Below are 23,385 nucleotides of genomic sequence, written 5' to 3'. Positions count from 1 at the left end.
ACAAATTACCCTACAATTACCCTACAAATTATCCTACAAACTGCCGTCAGTTGGACAGCATCAATCAAAATTGTTCGAAAACCGACGCAAAACATGACAAAGACGTGAACTCGCTCTATTTTCTTTTAAAATCTTTTTACGTTGCATTTGGTTTACCTTTTTTCCATTTAGCTTGAAGGGAGTAGAGTGACTGACTAGTAATCAAACCCTGTTATCTTCCTAATCACAACTCATCCCTAACACACTGCCAGGAGTTGGACCTAAGCAACCACAATTTTTGCTTAAAAAACAACGCAAAACATCACGAATACGTAGCCTCCTTCGCAGACGCTATTGTTTATTGTTATATGGGGCCAACTCCTTTAGCTGTCGTCTGTAACTGCGACAGCTACTCTTCTATCAGTAAACAAAAACAGACTTCCAGTAGCGCTGGCTTTTATTTGGTTGATTCGTGATTTTTAACATGAGCGTAGGTTTTCTATACCTGGAAAGGAACTTTCCGCGCTGAATAGAAGTCCTGCCAGCATGAACTATTCCCATGTAAGGTTTGCACGACTCGACACTTTAATCAGAAATGTGTGAAGCACTGGCACGAGTATTGGCCTCCTGTAATCATAGGGTCTGTACGCAAACACACACACACACACACACACACACACACACACACACACACACACACACACACACACACACACACACACACATGTATACATATAGCAACATGTATATATATATATAGCGATGCTGTGTTCAAGGCATGCAGCCTGACATTTGGCACCACTCCCCTCAATTTCCGAGCCATCGAATCGCGGTGGAAGCTCCGTTCTAGGTAATTTCACTCCACCGCACGGTGATGGTTTTTCATTCGTTTACGGACGGAACAGTGGGTGGAATGGCAAATAAAAACCGCTCACGGCCGCTGATTGCAGGATAATAGACAAAAATGGCTCTCTATTGCAACTGATCGGAATAAATGCATTCCTGTAGCTAAGCTTCACTGGGCAAGGGCTTGATTTCAATACTGCAATCACCAGCATTTGATTTGCATAGTTGCTGTTTCATCACATTTAATGGCTGTTTGGTTGGGAGGCACAGATCAGTCTTGGATTGTGACGAGAGATGGGAACATGGTGATACGTGCAATGTAAGTGAACGACTTGTTCGCGAATGTCTTTCAAGTATTGTAGAATCTGACCGATCAAAACATAATAACATAGTCACCTTTTTTTCAATTCTCTTACATTATATGCTGTATCTACCTTATAAAAATGTACAGCGATTTTAACAGCATACGCAACTGGAACGTCTTGAAATTATTCGGGGCTCAGGAGTTAACCCTCGCTCACTCACTCACTTACTCACTCACATACTAGTTAACGCTAGGATATGGAAAGTAAGGAGACTTCGTGCAGCTTGCCTTCGCTTTACTTACCGTCGCTGGAGTTGTGAAAAATATTTCCGTATAAGTTAAAGCTAGTTGTCTGGTGAATTTGAACGGTGATTTTAAAAGTCAGCATTATTGCAGTTTTGTCGCAGTCCTGCTGTACGTACCTTAAACAATCATCTTGACAGAAGTATCACACTTACCTATATTCCACTTAAGGGGGCATGGGTAATTACGTTGACGAGCACCGATTCATTGGGACATTGCTTGGTGATAAGTTGTTAAAAAAATACAAATGCGACGCTGCCACCTCAATGCAGTTCGGCGCACTTGTTAACATAACAAGCAGCGGAGTCCTTATTCTCCAAGTTCCAACCAGTGAAAAAAACTAAGTATAAATTTTCCGTTTATGTACACACGTGTAGTCACGTCCAGAAAATTTGTTCTGTCGTACACATAGGCAATTACCATCACGGTGCTTTTCTGCCACTCTAAGCCACTACGGATACATATGCAAACACAGCTTAATGTCTTTGTCAAGAAGAAAACGTTTTCGGTCCCGTTTATTTGTCTGCTTGTCTGCTTGTTTGTTTGTTTGTTTGTTTGTTTGTTTGTAGTCACCGTGAGTCGAGAAGGGGTAGATGTCGGTTATACGAAGGTCAATTTCGATAATGGTTCTCCTAGCGGCTTTCTACTGTACTGCAGCCAAACTTCCTGTTTGGACATTTTTTGCATGGAAAAAAGATTAGTTTGTTCTGTTTGAAACATAAATCCATCTTACCTTGAAATAAAGCTTGTCCTCCCGATGCCTATATGTTTGGAACTTATCTTATTTCATAGTACATTTGGTATTATTAACATGGGGATTCCGAGTGATAGCCCTGTTTCTGCTTAAGTCTCTGATGAACGATCTTGCTATGAATAAGATTTTCTACGTTGACCGCTTTTCTTGGTGTTTTATGTGTCTGTGATATAAGAATACAAACGTGACTTTCGAGCCATTCCAACCTGGCGCCAGCAACGCTTTGTCTGATCTTTTAAGTCTTTTAAAAGGAAAAGGGATTAATTCAAAAGAAAAAATGACTCTCGGGCAAGCTTTGTGTAGAGAAGTGATAACAGCACTCATAAAAGATACTGGTTATCATTCATATAACTTTTCAAGTGATACGTGTCCTCAAGGACGTCCTTGCTGTACTGTACTTTATCTGTGGACTTGATATACTACAAGTACTTGTACTACCATCTCAATATGACAGTTTTATATGAATATGTATAGGTCAACCTGCATAAGTACTTTAGGTGTATCCCATCAGTAAATGTTATGCCGCGGCTGTGATTAGCAACCGCTTAGAGACAATTTGCTCATGTAAGTCTAAAGTGTTTCCGGTAGCTATTTCTGCACGCTGTATTTACAAGGAGACCAGGCAATAAAAACGTTTGAACCACCACTTAAGAAAATGTAACGTTAACGCTGGATATTTTTTTTACAATATATGCCTCGTTCTCCAAAACATTATTGGATTATCCTGCGTATAATAACATGTTCTATGTTACAAGGCGCCGAAAGTGTGCATGAGGGTGCTTTGCGCATCATGTCCACCCAAAGAATTCAAATTCTAACGTTATAGGAAATTATCTGTTTCCACAAATACATTGTCGGACCTAAAAAAATAAATGTGATACCCTAATGTTGATACCTGTTTTTGCCATTAGAAATATCTCTGGTGCTTTATGTGTATTCATGATCAGGATCTTCTTTTTTTAATTTTTTTTACACTTACCTATAGAAGCATACTATAACACTAGAATGTTGTTAACATGTACTTTCATTCTGGAAATTCACCTGCCTAGTGCTATCTCTGCTAACAGTAAGATGTTCAAGAGTTTTATAAATAGCTACTTACGTTAGCATTGGCGGAGATAGAATAACAGATTTGAAATTGCCAATCTAAAGTAAAGCTTATTTGCCAGTCTTATCGGCTGTGGTAATCACTTCTAACATAATGACGTGCCTTAATCTTGTAACTGTCCTCTCTCTTTCATTAGCTAGCCAACAAGGCTTTCCGCAGTCATTAGCGATACTGTACTGGGCACGATAATTGTAAAACAACAACTTAACAAGCCCTCTGAGAATAATAGGGGAGTAGAATTGACTTGACGACAAAGGTAAAGATAGTTCCGTAGCCCGTCTAAGGCCGCGCGCGCACCAGCAGTGGGCTGTTATCCACTGTGTGTAAGGCACTATATTGAGATCTTTATTTGCATGTTCCTGCCCACATGGGCTAAATGCAGTGATTCAAAAGTATTACATGGGATGCTAAAGACTAGATACTATGTAACAATGGTATATCTGGCCATGTTATGATAATATTGTTGATACTCTCTTTACTTCTATGTATGTTTAGTTACAGCCCATAGCAACAGTGATGTTTGTCTTTGCGTTCACACCTTGTTCATTATGTATGCATTTAGCAGTCTTTGATGAATGAAGACCTTTATTGTACAAGCCTGAGCCCAACACTCTCCTTCCATCATCTATATGATGAAACCCACTTTTTATTAGATTGTAGTTTATATAGTAACGATAGAAGTATTCTTTTTAGCTATATTATAGGAAAGTTCCCTCGCTTTGAATATTTGTCTAGTGTTGAAAAATTCATTTTTCTTATGATTTTTGATCAGACGATATTATACCAACACATCTCTAGCTACATATTTAACATTACTAAGAAACGAGAAGAAGTCGAACAAATGTATTAGACTAGATTTAGAATCTATGTTTTAGATTAGTATTAGAAACCATGTCTACTGTATTACTACCCTTTGTATCAATATGCCTGTACTTAGCCCGATAGGGCATGAATGTGCAATAAAGGCTATTACTACTATATTACCTCTCCAGTCGAAGTCAGGCACCTTTGTACTGGTTGGAGTGGGACAGGTGGCTTTAAGTGCCTTTCCTAACGTCACAACGTCTAGCCAGTAGTGCCAGGAATCGCCCTCGTGACCTCAGGAGTTCTGGCCCACTAGCCTAGCCACTTGACGCCACTAAGACTGATGCTGCAAGAAAGCATGGATCCTACTATCATCCATTCACTGATGCTTTGGTTGCAGCTAGAAGGCATAAGAAACAAAATCCGTGGACAAAAACAAGTGCTTTCAGATGCCCGACCTGTGGCAGACTGTGCAGAAGTGCAGCGGGTCTGGTTGCGCATCGCCGAGTCCATCCGTCAGTGAACTGATCGTCCGACAGGATGACAAGGACACGAAGATAATTTGGATACCAAACAGCCAAATTTTTTTCAATTCATAACAAAGTTACGTTACAATAGTTGTGGCAAGCCCTTTGTGACTAGGATATGGATTGTTTATCTAAAGCAAACCAAACCAAACACAACCAAGTTGATACTTGTCCTTTCCCCACCATCGTTCGTCAATACGGCACGCACGACAGAGCAGGGTGCAGCAAAAACGTGAAGGCCCAGCACGTGGGAGTTGGCTGGCCTAAGGAAGTGCGTTTTTTTACAAACGTTAGTCAACAGAGAGTCAACGAATGTTCGTCATGGAATCGTGATGTATCTTTATCCAATGTGAAGACTCGTTAGCCCCTTCATCACAACATCAGCACTCCACACCTTGTACAACGCCATCTTTCTACCACACATAACGTATGCCTGTACGGCATGGGACACTGCTCCAGACCAGGACCTACAGAAGCTACAAACCATGCAAAATCGGGCGGGAAAACTAATTCTGAAGGCTCCACACAGGACACCATCAACCGAAGTACACTCTAGGCTGGGCTGGAAGGACATTAAGGCAACACATCAATACTACAATGCCGTACTCGTCTACAAAGCTCTGAACAGCAAACTCCCACCCTACATGCGCCAGATGTTTGTCTATTGCCGAGACCAAAGCACAAGAACAACCAGGCAAAGCACAAGTAATCAACTTGCTGTCCCCAAACCCCACCGAGAAACCTTCAGAAGAGCCATCGCCTACCGTGGACCCACCATCTGGAACAATCTACCACCGGACATACGCACAGCCCCAACTCTGGCTTCCTTTAAGAGACTCTTAAAGTAATGGGAACGGCCAATTGAACGGACTTGAATCATGTAGCAGTTTCTCTCATGTATTTTGTATGTATGTAAATGTAAATTTTGTATGTATGTAAATGTAAATTGTGTATATAGACGTATAGGACTTATAAGGACTCAAGACGATGTAACTTTATCTCTGTTATATACTTTGTCTGACCCTTGCCTCTTCCCTCATGACCTCAATGAAAAGCGGCCTGCAGGCCGATTTGAGCTTTCATGAATAAATAAAGGTTCAAACAAAACAAACAAACAAACTTGACGACAGCGAGCCAACGAATCTTGATTTATTTATTTGTTCTTTTAATACATTATTTACAAGAGTGTTTTCAATCTCTACACGCATATCTTCTATGCAAGTTATCTACGGAAAATTATCTTCCTGTTAAAATCATCCTAGCAACCTATCATGACTGAAGACGTGGGGCTTTATGTTTGGGATGTTGTTTATATGCCTGTTTGTGTGTCTGCCTGTCAACAGCACAACTCGTTTTTTACTGTTTCCGAAGAAGAAGTCAAAAGCCGCATTAAATTGGATACGTAAGTGTTAATGACCCACCCCGAGGTGTCAACGGAGTCATAATTCATGGTCGGTTCTTCCAGAAAAGAAGTCAAACCCCAAATGCGTAGATCGTAGCTCTCAGCAGTCAATATCATTGTTAGAATAGTCACTTGTTTACACTTGTCACCATTGTTATCTATACCAAATTACTTTATGTATGTTTACTATATCTTCTGTATGCTTCATGTTGCAATTAGCCCTCGGGCAAGAACTTGCAAATAAACTTCTATAATATAACTACCGAATGATAATATGAACGACCTAGCTTAGCATACACCGAAGAATGGCGGACCATTAACCTTATCATCATAAAGACGTTTTCATATATAGGTAAACTTGACGACTCCTAATTAATGATACATTTGCTCGCTTCGGAGTCGCAACTTTTGTTCGTCCGGCCTTCTTTCTTTGCTGGCCCGACCAGACTGTTACTCTCCATGCATTCCGAACTCCCTTACCAGCATGGCCAAGCGACAGAATCTCACCACCACTCCCTGCAGAGCAAGCCGAACCTTAATGACCCGCTTTTTCTCGGTGTATACGCTGGGTCGTTCGGCGGTTATAGGAACCGACCATGAACTATGGCACCGTTAACACCTTAGGGCGGGTCATTAACCCTTAATTGGGCACGAATTTGAAATAAACTTTGTTTATAAGTTGTTGGTGAGATCGAACTCCACTATTCTTTATTTTGTATCTTCCGTTCGCTACTACGTCTTTTGGATGTTCAACTGATTTTCTGTCAAATATCCTTTTCCTGTCGTTCTTTCAAGCATCGATTCGGAATGAGTAATATCATTTCGCATCCACACATTCGACGATGAACACGAATATTTGTGAATATCCAAGGAGCGTGCTAATTTAGTTTAATTAACTCCCACTGTGCATGGTTTAATGGTGCCCCACCCTAAGGGTTTGACATAGGGCCACTAGAAGCGTGATTTGCACTCTTTTCTGCCGCAGGCTGGGACCGCGCTGCGACGACTGAGTGACCTGACGATAGAAAATTTTACAGATCGCTCAACAAATTTCATTCAAAGATAAAATTAATTACAATTTGTGTGTTTTGTTGTCTTTTGAATGATCCTTATTTACCTTGCATCTTATCCCAATCATAAAATCAAGGGGCACACAAATCCAAACATCTCTGCCATTGCCTTCGTAGTCTCTACCAGACTGACTACGCTTGCCAGGGGATTTTAACCATCACTGGGTTTCATTCGCCAGCATAGACACGATATCCTTCGCGCGGTGTGACTCTCAATGCCAATCATCCACCCTATGTTGCCGAATTCTACTATCCATAATCCCATAGGAAGGCCTGTTGGAAGCTTAGAGCCGTACTCAGGCTGCCTTCTGATTCACCTAACGACTCCTACGAAGTCGCTGTGTTAGTACTAACATGTTTAAAATCGTCAATCACTGACGTACGTCCGGGAGCCTTTTTGGTTCAATTAGGCCTTCACTTTGTCGTCTTAGCTTCGGGTGGCCTGAAGTCCTCATTAGCCACAGAAAATAAATTTCATGGATGGCATTGATAAGATTTTTAGAAAAATCCTTCAGCGATAGTCAACATGTAAAAAAAATGAAAATATGTCGTTAAAGTCTCAAGAAAAGGTAGTGCTCGACGTCATTGCCAATCGGCATGCAATAGATGTTGGGCAGGGAAAGCTGACATTTGTTCAGCTTTATGAGAGCTTAGTCACTGCTAGTGTTATCAAAAACCGCCATTGTTAGCTTCTGTGTATTCTTTTTTTTTCTTTGACATAGTGGCCTTTTGTATTTCATCCCTTTGATATAGGCATAAAGGATGAATAAAGAGACTTTTTTTTACACAACCAGTGCTTTATTCTCACCGACGTTTCGGTGACCGTCTGTCACCTTCTTCAGGGCAATTCTGACTGGTTCACATTGTACTGCAGGACAGATGTCGCTGCTCACAGTTCAGATGCGGTCACAAAACGAAAAAGTATTTACATATGTATATACAGACAGCTTTATGCACATATTTACAATGCGTTCCCAAACGTAAAGGAGTGTAATACATCTTTCTGTTAAAGAAGGGAACTCAACAAGAACTGACTGACCACCTTAACACTATTGACACTACAGGCAACATCAAATTCACCCATGAAGCAGAAGAGAACAACACCATGCCATTCCTGGACACATTACTGGTAAAGAAGGATGACGGCACTGTGAAACTGCTGGTATACAGAAAGAAGACACACACAGATCAGTATCTCAACTTCAACTCACACCACCCCCTCCACCAGAAGCTGGGAGTCATCCGTACACTGATGGACAGGTGCAAGGCTGTCGTCACGGAAGAACCAGACAGACAGCTGGAGATGCAACACATTCAGTCTGCCCTTGCCCGGTGTGGCTACCCGGACTGGACATTCAGACAAGTCCAACAACAGAGCAATAGAACCAAGCAGAAGAAAGACAAGAAGAAACGAGAGGAAACATCGAAAGGAAGGGTGACCTTACCATACATCAAAGGCATCACTGAACCTCTTGAAAGAATATTCAGGAAACACAACATTGCTACAGCAGCCAAGCCGAAAACCACACTGAGAAACCTTCTGGTACATCCAAAAGACAAACTGCAAGACACTGTGAAGACAGACTGTATATATCGGATACCATGCATGAGCTGCGACCAAGTCTACATTGGGGAGACAGGGAGAACATTTGGATGCAGACTAGCAGAACACAAGAAAGAGGCAGAGAACATCAAGGGGGGACGGTACACTAGATCGCAGAAGAAGGAAGCTGAGAAAGAAGAGAACAAATCAGCAGTGACAGACCACATCATGAGAAATAACTGTGTCATAGACTGGGACGGGGCCAAGGTGATTGACAGAGAGGACCACAGATGCACCCGCTGGATAAAGGAGGCGGTATGGATTAGGAAGTCGTCTCCTGTCATGAACCGAGATGAGGGGGGGTACAGACTCAGCCACGTGTGGGACAATATTCTTAAGAAGTAGAAAAAACTCACATTAATTCATCGTTAATTGACAACTGATTGCGTTATGGATGTATTACACTCCTTTACGTTTGGGAACGCATTGTAAATATGTGCATAAAGCTGTCTGTATATACATATGTAAATACTTTTTCGTTTTGTGACCGCATCTGAACTGTGAGCAGCGACATCTGTCCTGCAGTACAATGTGAACCAGTCAGAATTGCCCTGAAGAAGGTGACAAACGGTCACCGAAACGTCGGTGAGAATAAAGCACTGGTTGTGTAAAAAAGAGTCTCTTTATTCAGTGACGTACCAACCTGATGAAACTGTTCACGGAGGCATAAAGGATATTTTAAAATGTGAATGTATTAAACAAAGCTAACGGTTAGCAAAAACAGACAAAATGCTTGTGCTTCATTTCATAGAAATGCTCATTTAATCTGTTTAATTAGTTTAATGTTAACACCGGTGTATTGTTGAATACATAGACAAAGGCCTTGTTTAATTGCTTTAAGTCTCCAAGTCAAGTACATGGTCTCCAAATGCAAATGGCAATCATGGATCGACTTCTTGTTCTTTCGCCCGCGGGCATTCAATTTCGAGTCTGCAGAGGCGGTCTCATCCATAAAATGTATTTGCTGTGGCTTTGAGCTCTGCTTTTACATAACGCATGTAGAACATAACGCCCCCACCCCCGCATCATAACACATACAGGATAAAGGGTCCATTACCATAGTTGAAAGCAGAGCTGATGTAAGAGACATGTCTGACTACTTTTAAGTAGATAATGCTTAAAAGTATAACTGGTGAATGTTTGCCATCGGTACAAAAGATCTCGGCCGTGACGACAGTCGGCTTGGACACTCATTCAACAATTGTCTTTTATATATATATGCCCCTTTTCATTTGACGGCAATTTCTGAGCGACCGTACTCGCATAGCGACTATTGTATTTACGTGATCACAGACTTCCGCACACAATGAAATTACGTCTGTACAAATCTTTTGTCTGTTCAACCGTCACGCACAGCTGCGAAGCATGGGATCTAACGCAGGACGTTACAAAAATGATCAATGGCTTCAACAGCAGATGCCTACATGTGATCACAAACAAACATTTCCGGGACACAGCTACAAACCCAGACTACAACCTGCTGACAACCATCCGCCGGAGAAGACTCCGGTACCTGGGCCACATTCTCCGCATAGATCCGTCCAGACTGGTCTGACTCACCCTGAAGGCCTATGTGAACGGAGGAGGAAACCCGCCTGAAGGTTCCTTGTTGATGGATTGCGAACACTCAACCTTCGAACAGATAGCCGGACAAGCTAGGAATAGACGGCTGTGGACTGCTAGAATTAATAAATTAAACCGATTTTATATTATAGTTTGTAGATATGTAGCATAAGACCAAGGGTCTGTAAAATGTATAACATACATACATACATGACCGTTAAGATTTTATGATTAGAATAATGCAAGATACAACACTTAAAGTATGGTTAAAAAAACACAAGAAGATACACAAGATGTACTAGCATCGTTCTTTAAGCTTTATCCATGAAATTCGCTGAGCGATCTGTCAAGTCTTTGATTGTTCAGCGGTCGCCAAGATATAGCAGCCTCTTGTACAGAAGTGGACATGGGATGAAAGGGGCCGTAAATCTTTGTTCGACACTTTTATACCAAGTGTTCATGGCTTGCTGTTATAAAAAAATATGGTTCGCTGTTATAGAGAGAGTAATGTTATTGTGTAAGCGGCCTTGTGATGTTTTCCTTTTGCAGTCGTAGCCTTTGATATCTTTATTCCCTGAGCACTTCTGAGAAATTGCCTTCATTTTTACACATCTACTCAGATTCACCTGGGATGACAGCAATAATAATCCAGTTTTTATCACGGGAAAACGCACATGCAATTGATGCATAACACGTTTACTCAACTGGCACGACAAGAGTACGAAATTCTAATGGCTTTGAAGCATATTTTCATGCTAATGATCACCGAAGGCCCCGTCAACATTAATCAGATGTAAACGTCTCTAAGATGCATTGACCAGCGTCTGAAGCGACCGTATAACCTTTAAGGTATCGATCTGACACTTAACCGTCGAGTTTGACGTACAGAGCTGAACATAGCAGATATTATCGGCGCACATGTGTCAGAAATGTCGATTGCCTTACCGAATCTGCCTTACCGCTTGTCAAGGTAACAAAATTTGACGATGTTGATGGTGCTGCATCTTTCCAACTTGTCTTTAGGCATTTGCGTTCTTGTATTTTCATATAAGAACCTACCGACATGAAGGGTTTGGTGGTGTCTAATACATGAGTGGCTAGGCTTTGCTGACTCGAGACTCTGAACTCACGGGTGCGATTTCTGCCGTCCCTGCATGGCTAGACGTTATGTTATCTTTGTGGGAAAGGCACTTTATATCCATGTGTAAAAGTTTATATCCGTCATTAAGGTCATGATTGACCCGCAGATTAATAGGGTATTTGGAAAAGATCATCAGGTCTATTATGAGTAAGCTTTCATAACAATGCTAATCTCCACTGACGTCATTGCACACTATAGTGCAGGCCACAAAACTCCTCCTTGCGGTACCTCCGACATGACTCGCCGCCATCTGATGAAAGTACTGTTGGTAGCACTTCTTTGAGTGTGACAGGCAGTACCATAGGAGGGCTAGTCACTGAAGACATGGTCTGATTTTCTGTGTGGTCTTTTGAGTCAAGGGTACAGTACTAGGCAGCCATGCGTGATCATTCTGATGATTTAGGTTGGCATGCTGTTTGATGATGACAGGCATGGTGGACATCCACCCATAGGCGTTAAAGGGGCATTCCACTCCAGAAGCGGGTATCATAATTCATCAGAGAATAAATTGTTATGCTTGAATCAAGTTTGTTTTGTCAAATGTACTATGAGTTGAAGCCTGAACGCAGGGCGTGCATTATAGCGATCGACTTCTTGAATTCCCCGCTGGTCCCTTACCAACAATCCCAGAATTCAATGCGCATGGTGTGTTACGGACGGGCTGGATCGACGAAGCCGCCAAGGACTCTTCCAGTTGAAAAGGTTGGTACTGGCATAAATTTCGATGTTAGATGCTCAGGATTGCTTTTTTGGCTAGACTATATATGTGTGCACAACCTCTATCAGAACTGGTAGGCAAACGCGTTCCAATCAGTATTTGCGGGCCATTCTGTAGCGATCTGCCAATATGTAGATAGTCATTTTAGATAGCAGAATGGTCCGTAAAAAGTTGCCAAATTTCTGTATTCCGAGGTACGCTGAGCATCAGACTTTTTGTGTACCTTCCTAAATGTCCGATAGTAATTTTACCGTTTTCGGTTTGCTCTCACTCACTCAGCGAACCGAGATATTGGGCCCGAAACTGACCATGAAAGTAGCGTGTTTACTGTTAGCGGCGTCATTTTTAGCCTCCACCAGGCCTTGCTACGGGGGTGCGTGGATCGTACAATTCGGGAAAAAAATCGTGAATTGGCCAAGGGAGTCAGTCCACGATTAGATTCACATTTCCCCTCCACGGCCGACCAACCTCTCTGGTAGCAAACCCTTGCCTTTGGCAAATTATTCTCCTTATGAAACCAGCGTAGTCAGTCTGGTATTGAGGCTATCCATTGTTTGTTTTGACATATGTCAGATGCACGTGTATGGCGACAAGCGACTACTTTCAGCTCTCACTACAGTGCTAATATCTCTGCATCCTGAAAAGCTAAGGTCTTCAAACGTTTTGTGTACATTCCTAACTGTTTGATAGTAACTCGACTGCTTTCGTTATATTTGTAGTTATACCGTTTACGAGAAATCGGGCCTAAAATTGACCTTGCATTCAGAGTGTTTTCGGCTAACGACGCCATTTTTTTGTTGACATGTGATGACCTAGTTTACTACAGTGATAATATCTCTGCATCCTGAAAAGCTAAGGTCTTCAAACTTTTTGTGTACATTCCTAACTGTTTGATAGTAACTCGACTGCTTTCGTTATATTTGTAGTTATACCGTTTACGAGAAATCGGGCCTAAAATTGACCTTGCATTCAGAGTGTTTTCGGCTAACGACGCCATTTTTTTGTTGACATGTGATGACCTAGTTTACTACAGTGATAATATCTCTGCATCCTGAAAAGCTAAGGTCTTCAAACATTTTGTGTGCATTCCTAAATGTTTGATAGTCACTCGACTACTTTTGTTAAGCTCGTAGTTATACCGTTTACGAGAAATCGGGCCCCAAAATCGGCCTTGCATTCAGAAGTGTTCGCGGCCACGCCATTTTTGTTGACATACGATTACCAAACTTTTACATTGTATTCAAGTGCTAACATCTCTGTATCCCCCAAAACTACGGTCTTCAAACTTTTTGTGTACATTCCAAAATGTCTGGTAGTCACTCGACTGCCTGTAGTTGTACAATTTACAAGAAATTGTTCCCAAGGTTGGCTAAGATAGCAGACACCGGAAGTGCAGGATTTGCAGAAATCCATAGCATGCAATAATGTCATAGAGTTCCATGTCTTTAAAATTATGCATAAACTGGTGCATAACTGCCACTTCTGTTTTTGTTTGATAGAAAAGAGAAGGACGTGGTCGAGGAAAAGCCCAAGTCAAAAGGTAATTTTTAATTTCATTACTAGTAGAAAAGTGTCCTCATGTGCCTACTTACATGTATGTATATTTATTTCTTAAAATGACAACACTGGATTTGTCAAGGGACATGATATGTTTGGTAAGATTACTTGTTCTGGTAAAAAAGATTGACAGAAGTGTATGATTTGGGCTAATGGACTAGGCACTGGTATACCTCAAAGTCAAACCAAAATATTTATTGCACTAACAGATTTTGTAGTGCATGCAAAATCTAATCATTATCATGACAAGCTTATAGTTGCTTCTTTCCTGGGGGTGACTCTGAAATTAATATAAGAAATGTTCTCTGTTTTGGCATGTAAAAGAATATGTGGCTACTATACTGTATAGTAGCTAGTGTAAATCTATATTTAAAACCTTTCAAATATCCGATTTAAGAATTATAGTCAGTTCAGTACTAATATATATTGGGTGCAGAAATGTGCTATTAGCACTGTTATAAGTGATATATTCTTTTGTAGGCAGCCCAGAAGCCATTCTTGCTTGCTTGTATGCTTGATGGATGTTATATTCAGAAAAGCCATCTTGGAGTTGGGTAATGTTGTAATACTAAGATCATACTAATAGTTCATGTATGGTCGATTTCAGCAAAAGGTTGACATGGAAGAGTCAGTTTTTGCATGGAAAGGGAGATGGAGTTTGTAAATTTCAGCCTCTCTTGTTATTCATGATTGTCATTTTTAACATAGATGCAAATGTGGCCTAGTATTATTTTGTCATCAATGAATATCTTAATCACAAGAACATTGTTGACTTCAGAATATATTCTTTGCAGATGACCTAAGGCAGCGGTTGGACTACAGTAAGAGGCTAGGAGACTATGTGGTCAAAAACATCTATGAGAAGAATCAGGACTACACTTTCAAAAAGAAAGGTGTTGAAGGTTGTCATACACAGGCGTCGGGAGTTTTGTGGTGGCTAGGTGCTCCAAAAGCCTGACTTTCCAGGCCAGACAATAAAACTGCAATTGCACAGTACCGTTCAAGGTTTACAGGCTAGTAAACAAGTGTCGTTTGGAACTCTACTGTTTTCATGGTCATGTTTTCTCATTTTTGTTATGTTTTTTGTAGCATACATGCTTTATATGACAAAACTACATGTAGTTTCTGTTTTGAACGTTTCAAAACTGCTGCTGCTATTTCTCTTAGACACAAGAAATGTGAAAATGTAAATATTAATTCATGAACATGCAACTTGAACATGTTGGCAGTAGCCCATATACTTCAGGTCAAATCCAGGTAGATCCTGATATACTGATTTTATATGACAGGCTATATTATTATGTTAATAAGGACAAGTTCCCATTGTATATCCAGTGGATCATTTTATTCATAAATATCCTGCCTACATATGTCAGAAACAAATGCTGTTTTACAACAATATATGTGTATCCACCAAAGTTTTCCCTGCCTATTTGTGAAAATTACACAGAAATGTAATTGTATATTGATATGATATACATGTCTTTCTTGCTGTATATCTAGTTCAAAGGAATATGAAAATAAGGATACTTAATTTACTTCAAGGTTTCTATTTGGCCTGTTGTATAAAGCATGGATAGGTAGATAAATTTATACAGGTGAGGTAGATAGATGTCCGCATTTGGTTGAATGCACCTGTTATAGTGCAAATAATGTGGAAACTGTGTAACACTGTTATCAAGATTGTTTTATCTTAGCAGTAAAGCCTCACCCTAATTCTAATTCTAACCCCAAGCTTAACAAGAATGGATAACCCTAACAGTAAAAACTCACTCTCTGGTTTAACGTCAGATCAATTTAGCAATTGAACATGTGGTGGCGAAATATCTTAACAGGAAAATGTCCTATGTAATTAGTCTCATCTTTAGAGGGATAGGTCTGTCTTATTTTGGTGACTGCACAGGCTGGAACCATGCACCGCACTGATCTCCCAAGATGATTCTTGTGGACCCAGCACGAAAACTGTCTGTACGCTGACAGTTGTAAGATTCTGGGAGAAACAAAAATGCATGTAAATTGTAATGTTATATTTTTTTTGTATTAAAAGATTGCAACAAGTACACTGCTTGCCACTTTGTTTCAATCTGGTTATTTTCAGATCTTGGTATTGCCCTAACAGCCCCCCTCCAAACATTTCCAACTTTTCACACTAAATTGGTGGCACAAGTTATCACAAAACTGTCCATTTCTTCACACAAAAAGTACCGGAAACGAGGTTTGAAAACTTTTAGGTGCACAACATATCAGGTAATATACTGTAGTGAAAAAAGGTTCCTGAAAAATTTTAGTATGATTCATACTTACTAAGTTCAGAATGGTGCAGGTAAATTTTGTCTGGTGCAGGTAATTTTCAATGCTACCTGCACCAGTGCAGGTATATAAAAAAACAGTATTTCGAGTCCTGCTAGATTTATATACAGGTCACAAATTCGACCACATGTGGCTATGTTTCCGTAAGCTCACCATCGTGCGACCCCACACACAGATCGTGCAAAATAAATGGAACAGAAACACAAAATCTACATTTACCTATTTCCCAATGGCTCCCTGACATCTTCCAGTTCAAGTCATTTTATCACTGTAGATAATATAAGTGCAGTTTTCAGTGCAGACCTCATGAGACGGGATGGAATTCCTCGTGTAGCTTGACGCATTTCAGCTGGCTACGGCCGCTCCCGACGCCCATACCGCTGCGATCGGGGTTGCTGTGGTCCACGGGATCTGTCAGCTCACGAAGGTCGTGGCAACACATACACTCACACACTGTAGGCTGCAGTTGTAGTCATCGCATCTGCACCATATGCTTCTTGGCGCTAGCATGCATGCAACCCTCCGTCTCGTAATCCCGGCCGTCCCGTGCCGCCCCTGGTTGCGTGGCGGTCCCAGCAAAGGCTTCTGCAAGCTGATTGTTCTCATCGCTACTCTCCGACTCTCCAGAATCACGTTCAGGCTCATATGCGTATGGCATAATGTCGTCTGAGTCGAACTCGTCTGAGACACGCACGGCCGGAGTCCGCCATGACACTTTGTCGTCTGCTTCGTGTTTTGATCTGTGCGGATGCCCATATTTGGAAAACCCGTGACGTCAGGTCAAAGCCGAGAATTGGAAGCGGTCCCGCATGGGGGTTCATAGGTTTAGAACAGTGTTTGGTCGAAAAGTCAGTCGTGGTGATTTAGTCAAAAGTCGGGTGCATTTGTATTCCGAAGAGTGTAATATATATGGGAAAAATACTCGTTTCATGAGTGGAATCCCCCTTTAAAGTAGCATAGAGACTACGAGATTCCTTATATTTGGAAAGTAATGCAGATAATGTTTTATAGTATATTAGATGCCAGGTCACCCATAAAGACCATGGGATTGGGTGTTTTAATGACTCCACCAGGTTATTCTAGCATGCCTCGGGTTATATTACTTTAAACCAAAGACAACGCCTAGCGCCCGCTTTGAATTTATGATCTGATGAATGTGCTGTGATATTTGTTTGTCATCACAACAGCTTCTGAAGTGATATTTGATGTGATCTGTGTTCGTCACTACATCCTGTGTCGGATCGCTGCCCCCTCATTCCTCTAACAAGATAACTTCAACTCCCCTTTCATCAAAACCGACCGTAATTCTTCTGAAACTAAAGAAAAGAGATTGTGATTTGAGATTTTCTTTGGTCTGATAGATTTGATAACAAACTATCGCAGTGTGGGTGTTCTCGTTCTGTATTTTGATGTAAACGTTTTCAAGATAAAAGGCACGTATCAAAATTATTTCTGAGCTTTCACCATCTATCAATTCGCTAAGATGTACTTATCAACAACAACAAAAAACTGGAAATGATATACTTTTAACGTAGAATCGGATATGAAAGAGATGTCGTTTTAGATTTAGAATTCAGCACGGTGCTGCCTTTGCCACTTGAGAAAAGCCAGCGCTTGTTGGAATTTAATTTGACAGAAGACTAATTGAACTGCCACAGCGTTTAGGCTTCCCATGAACAATTTAACATACCCTTTACGCTCCGAGGTTTAAGCTGATCACCGTGGCATTTCTTCCCTAGCAGTGTAATTTTGTATTCGACAAGCGTGACAACTATCAACTCTCATCGGCGCTTTACGTTCAATTTAGAAACAACTCAGTCAGTCTGCAAAAAGCATTATCAGAAGACAACCGTGTCTTCTCTTAGGTCACGCTGACTTGATCACATGGATGGATCAATTTTTGTAACCCAAAAATGTGCGCACCCATACCGTAAATAATACATATATAATAGACATTTAGAAAAAAAATATGCCGTGAATTTTGAAAAGATATCAGACAACAATAAATACGAGAAATGAAAGAGAGTCTTACAAAGTCAAAGAAGAAGATGTGGACGGATAAAAAAATCAGCAGACTGAGATTTATTTAGCCTCCATAGCAGGCTCTCTATGGACTTTTTTTGGCACTTTTGCTGGCCATTTCTTTTTGTACTGGGTCGCTGATTGCTGGCCTCTCTCATAGCCGTCCATTTTTAAAAAAGTGCAAAAAAAGTCCATAGAGAGCCTGCTATGGAGGCTAAGATTTATTCCAGTATATGCATTATTGCTATATACTCTATACACAACATGTTGTGCTGCCCCTACGGCTGATTGAAAGGCTATGGGACGAACGAACGAACGAACGAACGATGCATTATTGCTATATCTGGATAGTAGTAGATATGATTATGGTTATCATACTGTGCATTATACAAAAAAGTCTAGACTACTGACACAATATGTCCACTGTTGACAAGATATTCTTATCAATAAGACATTCGTACACTATCCAATGGATACTCCTGTCAATAAGAATATTTTTTCCTGATATTGACCGGTTCTTCTTGTCAAAAGACTTCTGCTTACATTTGATAATCTTGTGAACTAGAGTTCCAGGACTCGTACCTCCATGTCATGTAAAAGATTTTATGTAAATGACTTACACATTTGCGTAAAGCTCACCTTCAACTAGCAGATGTCACAAGTTTCACAAAATGTCATAAAGTTTCTATCATTTATCATTAAGCAAGTTTTACATGTTTGTATTGCTTATGTAAATCAGTTTCTCGTTGCATATTTGGCATCTGTTTATGTTCAACCTGTCATGAATTAGCATGAAAGTTCATCTGTGTTGGTAGAATACATTATAGAAATAGCTAAACTTTCTTTCCAACACTGAATTAATATAGGGACTTACCCTAAATTTTCGGCCAACTCCGTCGACCTTGTTCACAGAATGACCCTATCTCCAGCAGTGACGTCAGGAACACGCCACTTTTGCAGGAGGGGGTCATAAGTATCAGAAAGTCTGTGACTCAGAACAGGATTTCTTCGCGCGAGGAGTGAAGGAGGCAGTGTACATTAGAGCCCACCGGCCCACACTCAACAGAGACGGGGGGCGGCACAGACTTTCTGCAAAAGTGGCGTGTTCCTGACGTCACTGCTGGAGATAGGGTCATTCTGTGAACAAGGTCGACGGAGTTGGCCGAAAATTTAGGGTAAGTCCCTATATTAATTCAGTGTTGGAAAAAAAGTTTAGCTATTTCTATACTGTCATGAATTACATTGATTTGTTACATTAGTTGAAGCCCAGTTATGGAAAATAATGGGTTGTACGATTTCCTCATAAATTATGCGAATAAATCCCCCATTTGCATAATATGTATGTCATAGTGCACATCTTGGCCTAATCTATCTGCATGTCTGAATTGATGGAAATCTATCACTCCTTTCTTTAGTTATCTTCTTGGGAATGATTTGACAAAAAGGCACCCGCAGTTCCAAAACTTAATGTTAGTGGGCTCATGTCCAAGACAGGAGATACATTGAAAAACTGCTATGATAGAATATTCTCATTAATTATCCAAATGCCTTCCTATTTTACATAATTTGTACTTCATTTTGTACATCTTTGTCTACCCACATAGCAGAAATCATAAAAATCCTTTATTCCTTACTTGAGTTATCCTCTTCTGAAATTTCAAACAAAATGTCCCTGAATTTCCAAAACTAGCCGCTAGAACTTAGTAGAAGTCCCAAACTTTTGTCACTTCTTCCCGAGCACAAGAGCTATTTACTACCCAAAATCGTGATCATTTCATGGCCAGAAAAAGAGATATCAAACACGGAAGTTTCACTGTAATACCAAGGGAATCTACTAGGGAGCCCAAAATCTAATCATATTCAGTATTTGTCACACCCTACAAACACACCAATTATGAAACCAATCTATTCAGTCCTTCTTGAAACATCTTGTTCACAGACACACACACACACACACGCTAGTGAAAATATAAGCTCCATAAATGACATACGTATCATTGAGGTAATAACAACCTATGATCCTTTAATATGAACGTCAATCCTAGCGCCTCCAATAGCCAAAACTTTGAGTGCGATACTGTAATATGATGAGATGGTGCAAAAGTAAGACTACACAAAGAAAACAAACATATCACTATTTCGGATTCAACCCATGACTTACCACTTTAAAAAAATGCGAAAATTCTGTTGCTAGCTATATTAATAACAACAATGCATTAAATTGGCACAGAATGATTAACACTAATTCCTGCGTATTCTGTAAATTAGAATTTCTGTTTTTACTATTTAACAACGAACATCATGTCGATAGTCAAGTCAGTCAAGTTTATTGCGCAACGATTATAACAGGTACAATGTACGGCAAATAACATGTATTATTAACAACTACAAACTATCCACAACAGCATACAACAGTATACTAATCTAACATAACAGAAAATATGGCGGCATAGCGTATTTCACATTGTTATAACACTACTTCTCTTTTGCATAGCATTATATATATATTGGCCTTGGTGGACAGATATGGAGCCGGGACATGATAGAAGTACATTGAATATTCTCTGTTTGTTTTAGGTAATGTTGTTCTGTTGTATCATATGGTCAACAACTTTTTTCCTTTCTTCATTATAAAAAGGGCATATCACCAGGAAATGATATTCATCTTCAATAATGTCTTTGCGTATGGAACACATTCTCTTTTCAGCTGGTACATTTTTGTGACGACCCTTTTCAATTTCTAAACAATGTGCTCCAATCCTTAGTTTTGTTATGCTATTAATGAATGATCTGTTTTGAATTGATAAAAGATAGTTTTCCAGAGCGATGTTTGTCTTAATTTTCGAATATGTTGCTAGTTTACTAAAATTTCTTATCTTTTGTCTCTAGTTCGAAAGACATGTGTCCTTTAGGCGTTCCTTGGACATGTTTCCAAAACATTTGGCATCGCGACATCAGGGTTTAGCCAAATATTTTGGAAACCATGCCTGCATATTATATCTTGTACATGTGTGATCCATTCATGTTCTTGCATAACAGCAGTGTCGTATGCTTTTTTTAACAATTCTATCATCAGACATATTGTGTAATCTAAGCCAATATCTAATGAGTTGTGTCTGGGTGTCCATATACAGTGCAAACATACCTAGCTTGCCCAATACAGCAGCATCGACAGAACTTCTAGGAACACTAATCAGTATCTTACAGTAGTTAAGCAGTACATGTTTTAGATCGGGAATCTCGTAAGAAATATTTGGTTGCTCTAGTGTTACGTTCTTATTTCTCAGAGCGTCTGTATGATATAATGTTCATTTTATCAGTATACTTCTTAAATCACCGACAGTATAAGCGGACGGATATAGATATAGATAGATTTATTTTTTATTTATTGATCTTTAGGGTAGTCCCTTCAGTTAACGTAGTAACTGATTTCCAAGGGAGCCCTTTATACATGTTCGCACATGTTCGCACAACGACGGGTTATACCGCCCCTTACGGGGTGACACACCCGTCCGGGTGAATGATGTAGATCACCATGTGGCTGATACGAGACAGAGGTCGCCAGACCTCCATCCGGGTGATTTGAAGTGAATCACCAACTTCCGACAGAAGGATTTGCACCAACGCACACCGCACCATCGCACGTGTGGGGGTTCTTTAACGTGCATGGGGTATGGCTCTCCCCATACACGGGACCTCCATTTAACGTCCTATCCGAGGGACGACTCATTTTCACTTGAGTAAAGTGAGGAAAGTCGTGTAAAGTGCCTTTCCCAAGGGCACAAGACCGACAACACGGCAGGCGGATTCGAACCGGCGACCTCTCGGTCACGGGCCGAATACACTACCACTGTGCTACGCGGCCCCACATAGATAGATAGATAGACTTCTTAAATCGAACAAGAACAGGAGGGGTCGATGATGTATCAGATTTCTTACCAGCACGGGTAGCCTTAAGTATATCTATACCTGGTCCCATTATCGGGGAAACCATGTTTGAGACTGTATCTCTAATACAGTCAAACCTGCCCAAGACGACCATCGGGGGACCGGAAAAAAACGGTCGATTTGGACAGGTGGTCGCTGAGAAGAGTATCGACTCAAAACATGTCCGATGCAAAGTATAAATGGTTGCCGTTGTGTTTAATGGCAAATAGCAAGCACACTGCACGCACGCAAAGAAGCGAGGTCTTTAATGTCAAATACAACACGCACACTGTAAACTGTAAGTTAAACCCCAAAATCCGACGCAAGCTGGCCGATTTCGGCACAAAATCGCGCTAATTATCATCAAAAATCGATGAAAACCTCAATCTTGAAAATGATGCGGTCGTTATAGGTCCCAATTTGGGCCGGTCGCGGTCGCGTTGGCCAGGTGGTCGTTGAGAAAAGGTCGCTTAATGCTTACGTCAATGGGAAAATAAATCGGGACCGAGAAAAAGCGGTCGAAATGGCCAGGTGGTCGCTGAGAAGAGGTGGTCGCTCGGGCAGGTTTGACTGTACTTTCATTCGGATATTCCTTTATTCCTTTAGCACGAGTTCTTTGGTTTGAGCGTTTGTTGAAGTATTTCCCCGCAATAGAGCAAGATCGGCTTGACTAGACTTTTGAACAAATCCAGGGCTAGAGATGTTGAGGGATTATGATTTGATAAGCATGGCGTTGTTGCAAACCACCCAGCAAAAGTTTGGAAAACAGGCCAGCAATGGTAAGGACGCCCCCTGATGATACTCAATGGTTTTACAATGCGTAAATGGCAAATATTTGGAAAGGCCGATCCCTTCGTCCATTGAATTAGCTAAGGACATTGACTGGATCTTATGGATGGCATCCTAATGAAAATCCTAAAATCAAAGCAATTACCCACAAAAGTGATGAGCTGAAATACGTCGATGTAGGTTAGACATCCAGGTAATAAGATACGCCAAAAATAGTTACTCAAGCAACTGGATATGGTTTTGAAACGGTCAGACGTTTCGGAAAGAATCCACTTTCCTTCGTCAGTGACACTGAAGTGATCTGCAAGAAACAGGTCTTTTATACTCTAACTATGAATGAAGACAATTTCAGATGTCCAATAGGAAAGGTTGTAAGACAATTCAGACTGAAGACAATTTGGATTCCAAAGAAAACAAAGCTAAGCCAAAGTCAAGCTGAAGACAATTTGGATTTCAAAGGATATCAAGGCTAAGACACAGTTAATGCAAATGAGTCAATTAGCTCCTGTTGTTTTAGTTACAGGAGCTAAAAGTTTTGTTGTGTCCAGCATAGGTTCTGTCACGTACGAGTTAGCAAAATTTCTAGCTAAGATCCTGGGACCTTTAGTGGGGAAGTCTCAACATCACGTTCAGAATAGTGCAGACTTCGTTGACAAAA

The 23,385-nt window shown here is 40.6% G+C and overlaps 2 protein-coding genes and 1 long non-coding RNA gene across 4 annotated transcripts in view; 2 read left to right on the top strand and 1 right to left on the bottom strand.

Moving 5' to 3' along the window:
• Positions 1-23,385, top strand: part of LOC118411792 (QRFP-like peptide receptor) — a 39,093-nt gene that overhangs the window by 1,837 nt on the left and 13,871 nt on the right. The window lies entirely within an intron of this gene.
• LOC118411570 lies at positions 11,874-15,744 on the top strand. Of its 2 annotated transcripts, XM_035813938.1 has the most exons (4): positions 11,880-12,106; positions 12,696-12,772; positions 13,622-13,662; positions 14,474-15,744. In XM_035813938.1, the coding sequence occupies exons 1-4, from the start codon at positions 11,918-11,920 to the stop codon at positions 14,635-14,637; spliced, it is 471 nt and encodes a 156-aa protein (XP_035669831.1). In that variant the 5' UTR covers positions 11,880-11,917; the 3' UTR covers positions 14,638-15,744. The 2 variants fall into 2 exon arrangements, 1 of the variants encoding a protein (XP_035669831.1); XR_004830688.1 differs by lacking the exon at positions 12,696-12,772 and having other exon boundaries at positions 11,874-12,106.
• LOC118411571 lies at positions 15,010-16,938 on the bottom strand. Its single transcript, XR_004830689.1, has 2 exons — positions 16,209-16,938; positions 15,010-15,669 (listed from the first exon to the last, which is right to left on the bottom strand). It is a non-coding gene; the product is annotated as an uncharacterized LOC118411571 (long non-coding RNA).

The sequence above is a fragment of the Branchiostoma floridae genome, chromosome 3, assembly GCF_000003815.2.
Source record: "Branchiostoma floridae strain S238N-H82 chromosome 3, Bfl_VNyyK, whole genome shotgun sequence".
NCBI classification, from domain to species: domain Eukaryota; kingdom Metazoa; phylum Chordata; class Leptocardii; order Amphioxiformes; family Branchiostomatidae; genus Branchiostoma; species Branchiostoma floridae.
This window is presented reverse-complemented; position numbering and strand designations above follow the sequence as displayed.